The sequence below is a fragment of the Pyrenophora tritici-repentis genome, chromosome 9, assembly GCF_003171515.1.
Source record: "Pyrenophora tritici-repentis strain M4 chromosome 9, whole genome shotgun sequence".
Taxonomy (NCBI): Eukaryota; Fungi; Ascomycota; class Dothideomycetes; order Pleosporales; family Pleosporaceae; genus Pyrenophora; species Pyrenophora tritici-repentis.
In genome coordinates this window covers 407,062-413,061 of record NC_089398.1, presented here as the reverse complement: position 1 = coordinate 413,061, position 6,000 = coordinate 407,062, and the positions used below count along the sequence as shown (strand labels likewise).

Below are 6,000 nucleotides of genomic sequence, written 5' to 3'. Positions count from 1 at the left end.
CTCGGACCACACGGCTTAGTCAGCCGTGTAATCCAAGCTCGTGCATGCAGCAACCAGCTGCCTTATCTACCGCAGGTTCGATTCCCAACAGCAGGCGTTGTAATTTTAGTAAATACAGTAAGATTTCTGTAGTAAAAGGAGTAATAAGAAAGAAAGAAGAAAGAAAAAAGGAGGAGACAAGTAGATATAGCCAAGCCCGCAGATGCAAAACGCCATACTCGAAATCTATTACGATTTTCAGGTTTCAAAGTTTTCAGACTTTTAGTTTTCCAAGTTTTTAGTTTTGTGAAAGAGTAGAAAGGGACAGAGACAGGAACACCTCCATCGCGGATGATGACATGTCATTTTTAGAAAACCCCACATTGTCTGGTAGACGTAGTTTTAGGAAATAGAAGAAAGCTTTATAGTAAAGGAAGAAAGAAGGAGGAAGGAAAGAAGGCATGTGTGTGCTGCCTCTGCATCTTTAACAGCAGACCGCAGACCGCAGACGCACAACGCCATGTCGCCACGCCATCACGATTTTCAAATTCCCAGCTCTCCAGATTTTATAACATGAGCGGGTGTTTAGAAACCTACATCCGAATAGCTGCTGTTCGTTTTCAATCAACCACACACACCTCCAACAGTCCTCCATGCGTCAAGCGCAATCTGATTTTTAGAACCCCCCATCACTTGTTCGTTTCTGCAGTTTCTATACCAACCGCACACCTCCACCAGCCCTCCATCCTCTGAAGCTTCACTAATTTCAGTCACCTCCATCGCTTTTTCCTCAGCAGTTTTTATTACAACCACAACCCCCTACCACCTCTCTCCATCGTCGGATACTATGCCACTTTTCAGAAAACCCCAAACATACCGTCATCTGTTCATTTTTTGTAAATAACAGGAACATAGTGAGTTTCTGCGGCATCGGTACTGGTTGGATAGTTTATGGTAGATATACCCCACCTCGCTCCCACAGAAAAGAACAGACTCAGCCAGGCATGTCTGTTATTTTCCATGGTTTTAGTTTCGGAAGAGGAGGGAAAGAGGCAGACGCAGACTCGGCCAGTCATTTGTACAACGTTGTCTCCTTTGGATTTTCAGCTCCCCAGGTTTTCAGAAAGATAGAAGAATAAAAGAGAGGAAAGACGCAGAAACACTCCCATGAGCTTCACCTCCACCCATCTTAACACACCTCCATGAATCACCATGACTCAAACTTTTAGACAACCCCAACACCACTCCGATTTTCTATAACAGAAGTAGAAAGAGAAGACGCAGTACCCCGTAATTTTCAGCCCAGCCCAGCCCACAGCCCGAGGGCAGCCATCGACCTTGGCATGGCGATTTTAGAAAAACAGGAAAAGACTGAAACTTCATCAGATTTCTTACTTTCGTTTTGGAAATAGAGGAAATACCACGATTTTTGTGTGATAAGAAGGAAGGAGAGAAGAGGGAGGAGGGGTTTTATATACACCGGCAGCCTCCCGTACTGGGTTTAGCGGTGGGGTTGTACGTGAGTATGTCCTTATGACGTTTATGTCTGAGTGAGGTGAGTGAGTGAGTGAAGTGAGTGAGTGAGTGAGTGAAGTGAGTGAGTGAGTGAGGTGAGTGAGTGAGTGAGTGAGGGAACCGCAAGATGCAAACACCGTCACACAGCTGCAAACACATCTGCAAACATGACTCTCCACATCATCACATCGATATAACTACATACAATGGTATACCCGCTTCGCATCGCTTCGTTCCGCATCGCTCAGCACATCCGCATCCTCCAACCCCCAACGACACAAACATAATCATTACCCTCATTTTCCCAAAGCCACAAACTACCCCCCATCATCAACGTCAACGTCAACATTATCATCAGCGTACAAGCACTCCAGCACACAAACACACGCACGATTACTTCGCCGCCGTGACCACACCTTCATACTCGCGACTAGCTATATAATCCAACGTGCGTTGAAAATGTTTCCTCGGGTTCTCCAGCGACGACGCGTTTTCATTGGATTGCAGGTTCGAGTGGATGAGCTCGATGAGGCCGTTTAGGTATTTGGTTGTGACCTGTAGGGTGTTTTATTAGAAAAGGGGTTGAGATGTGAGGGGAGGGCGGAAAGACTTACGGCATCGTTTTCTTGGTCAAAGTAGTAGACATATCTGTTTAAGATTTCGACAAAGAGTTCGACAGAAACTGCGGCGTCCATGCATGCGTCTGCAACACGGAGCGCGCGTTGTAAGCACTCGAGCACGCGTTTGCCGTCGCGGTAGAGCTGTGATTGTTAGTATGGCTTTCATGTATGTTATTGGGGTACTCACGTTCTTCGGGTCCTCCTCTCCCAACGCTCTGATTTCGGTTGCCCACCATAGATGGCTTGCGAGATACACAGCGCGACACTGATCTGGCTTCTTGAGCAGCTTACTTCCATGTAGCGCACACTTTGTAATCAACGTATCGTAGTTTTCCTTGCCGAAATTCCTCGTCGTGTGTAGTCCACTTGCGATAACGCACACGGCCTGGAACTGTGCTCTTGAGTCGCTGATCGCTTCTTCGTATATCGTGAATGCCTGCGCGAAGAATTCGTACGCAACTTCTTCGAAGCCGTTTTGATCGGCGACCTGACCGCAGGCAATGAAGAGGCGGAGAGAAAGATCTGCAGAGCCTGTGACTCTGGCGTAGAGAGTCGATAGGGTGCTGTGCATGAATTTGTAGAGAGCGGAGGATTGTGATTGCCAGTTGTCTTCGAAATGTTCGCGCTTCTTATACTGCCGTGCGAGCTTGAGAGATGCTGTGATGATGGCGGGAGAGGTGTACTTGACGCGCTCGTTGCCGTCTGCAAAGGCCTTGCGCGCAGCTTGGAGGAGCTAAAGTACGTTAGTATCTGCGGAGGCACCAATCTCACTCCACTGACCTTGAACTGCGTATCATTGTCCTCGCCGCGGATGAGATGTACTATCCGCGCGAGCCAACCTTGCTCTTCTATAGTCTCCTCCGTCTCTTGTGCCCGTCTTTGAATCGGTCCTCCAGGGTAGCCTTGGGCTTGTTGTATGCCTTCCCTGATGAGCACCTTGAGGATCTCCAACACACTCTCGAGGTTCTCCACGGAAGCGATACTTGTCTGATTACGCATCAGACTTCTCGCGACCTCGCCTGCTACCGCTCTCCGAGTCGGATATGGCTGTGAATGTAAAAGAGGGATAAAGTTGGGTAACGCTAGCGCAGTAAAGAGGGAAATGTACGTCTTGATGGGCGAAAGAAGAAGGCTGAGGATTTGGCTTTGCGTTGCTTGTGAGTGGAGGTCGGCGCTGTTTTGGTATTCTGCAACTTTTTGGTTTGCAAATGTCAGGACCTGGTCGATGTAGTCCAGTCGTTCGGGGTAGATATTTCTATGATAATTAGCACATGTTAATAAGCACAGTCTCGAACTTACAATGCAAGATTCGCGAGCGACACTAAAAGGCCAACTGTGTCTTGTATTGGCAATCGCTGCATCTTGACCAGTGTCTGCACCTGTTCGTGAAATATCTCAAACAGCTTGACATTGTTCGGTATGCCGCGTTTCTTCTGGATTTCGCCGTCCGTCTCGGTAGGTGCCGTGTCTTCAGAAGGAGGCGCTGCTGAATCTTCAGAGGCTTCTTCGCTGGGCTGTGTCTCCGAGGTTTCTGAAGCGTCTCCATTCTCATGTGCGGGTGCAGCTTCTGGTTCTACCGCCTTGTTCTCCTTTGCTATGCGCATCTGCTCCATGAGTTGTGCTATGGATTCCTCCTCGGTCTTCTTGCGCTGCTCCGGGCTTTCGGATTCGGCTTCTCTTTGCGCATACGAGGAGAGTCGGTCCATGAGGCCCACAACAATGGCCTTGACGTTGACATGGGGGTTTAGGCGTGCGACGGCGGAGAGGAATTGGTCGAGAGTGTGTAGGTGGAATTCGTCGGGGAAAACCTGAGTGACGACTGCTGCTGTTAGCCAAATTCACACATTGCAAGTCTATACATACCCTCCAAAAGATACTCCTGCGCCAAAACATCTCGACATTGTACAATCTGCTCCAACAGCGGATTCAGAATCTTCTTATAATTCTCCAAATCCACCAGCTGGCTCAGACGGACCAGATTGCTGCCTACCAGCAGCTGCAATTCTTGGCGCTCCTTGGTCCGCTGCTCGCGCTCTCTCGAGTGACCCTGGTGTTGCAGCCGCACCCACAACTTATTCATTTCAACAAAGTTGGTCAGAATGAAGCTAATCGAATCCTGCAAATTGCCTTCTGGGCCCTCGCTGTCGCCCGACGGAAGGCAGTCGCGTGCCTGGCCGGCGAGATAGTAGCGTAGAAACAGGCCGCGGATGGGGTGCTGGACCCCGCGACTCATCTCCATCATGTCCTTCATAATCTCCTTGACGGGCGCATCCTCAATTGCCATGTAGACAGTACCCACAGTGACCATGAGATACAGACGGGGAATAATATTTCCAGCATACTGGACGAGCTCGTAAAGGTCGGCGAGGTGGTTCACAGGGTGGTTTTCGCGCAGGTATACGGCCAAGTGGCGGAGGGCATCGAAGACGGCCATGTAAAGCTCATAGTACTGCTTGGGACCTAGGCTGCTAGTGCGCAGCTCCGAAACGAGAGTCGAGCTGAACGGGAGAGGCAGTTAGCACAATATTCCGCTCCTAGAAGCGCCATATCGTCTTGTCTGCTGCCTACCTGCACTTGAGCGCATCCATCAACTTGCCCGGCGTCTCGAGACAGCGCCGCATAAGCAGCGTCTGTTGGCGCACCACGGCGAGGGCATCTTCGAGCAGCCGAGCCTGGTCTTCTACGGGGGGCGGCGACGCCATTGTTTGCAAAGAGAGCGGATAGTCCGGGGTTGTGGAGAGCTGGTCGTGGATACGCACCGCCGCCTTGGGCGTGCCATAACCGTTCGCCAAGCAAGCAGGGATCCAGCCCGTGTAGCTAACCTGCGTCATACTAGCCATCTCACTCACTTCATCACTTCACATACATCAGAGGCTTTATAGTATATCATTACTCTATTGTACATTATATCTCTCCGCGACGCGTCTAGCACCCTATATGTCCAAAACGCCTTCCAATGCATCTCCGTCAGCGCGTCCATTAATATGCGACCATAACTCATGTCCATCGTAATACAGTCGAAGAAAGAAGCAAGCGATCGAGCCAGTCTACCGCCAAACCAGAGAAATCCTTGATGCCATGTCTCCCAACTCAAACTTGAGGCAATGCCGTTGCGATAGCTGCATCATCCCCAAATGACTTGATGGCATAACGCGTGTGCCACATTCCGTCATCGTAGTAGTCGGGTGTTTCCGCAGGCTCAGCGACGGTGATAGTAACGAAGATGGGTTTGGGTGTCGAGTCTGGCGTTGTCATCGTCGAGTTTGAGATGAGGGGTGTTGAAGTTGGCCATGGTGTTGACGGGCTTGGAGTTGATGACGCAGGAGTTTCTGAACTAGGCGGGGGGCAACTCGAGGTAGGTGCAGGTGCCGGTTCAGGCTTGACGACGGTCGTGGTAGTCTCTTGGGTGACTGTCTTTTCCGGACTGACCACTTCCACCGTCTTTGTTGTTGCGACTGTCGAGGTAGCTGCTGGTGGTGCCTGAGTCGGGGCGTCCCCACCAACATTGACTACCGCATAGCTCTTATCCCGCGGAAGAAGGTCATGCGAGTCAAGAGGTCTTCCGATCGCCAAAGCCGAGAAGAGGGCAGCCAGTGTGAGTGCTTGAAGGTTGAGTAGCATCATATCGAAAAGTGGATGACACTGGTGTTGATAGTCGTAGAAGCGAATCGAGCACGGATACGCTGACGATTAACACTGAATATGACCAAGTGTGGAATCTACAATGTAGGTCCCCGTTTATGAGATGCGTAGCGCGGAGTTGCGCAATGTCTTGAGCGCTGCGAAATCATGGTGGTTGGAGGATGGCTGGGTGGCCCGTGCGTCAACATGTGCAGATGCTGCGCGCCTGGAACATCCCATCTCCAACATTTCCTTGGAACCACTT

The 6,000-nt window shown here is 50.4% G+C and overlaps 2 protein-coding genes across 2 annotated transcripts; both read right to left on the bottom strand.

The window, feature by feature from the left end:
* Positions 1-1,887: 1,887 nt before the first annotated feature.
* Positions 1,888-4,816, bottom strand: PtrM4_145290 (vacuolar protein sorting-associated protein 35; the record flags this gene model as incomplete). Its single annotated transcript, XM_066109806.1, has 7 exons — positions 1,888-2,049; positions 2,109-2,255; positions 2,302-2,847; positions 2,895-3,369; positions 3,414-3,933; positions 3,978-4,612; positions 4,683-4,816. The coding sequence occupies 7 exons, from the start codon at positions 4,814-4,816 to the stop codon at positions 1,888-1,890; spliced, it is 2,619 nt and encodes an 872-aa protein (XP_065959789.1).
* A 388-nt stretch (positions 4,817-5,204) lies between these two features.
* On the bottom strand, positions 5,205-5,738 carry PtrM4_145280 (Herpes-BLLF1 multi-domain protein; the record flags this gene model as incomplete). The annotated part of the gene is made up of 1 exon (XM_066109805.1): positions 5,205-5,738. One exon carries the CDS (start codon positions 5,736-5,738, stop codon positions 5,205-5,207), a length of 534 nt encoding a protein of 177 aa, XP_065959788.1.
* Positions 5,739-6,000: the final 262 nt, after the last annotated feature.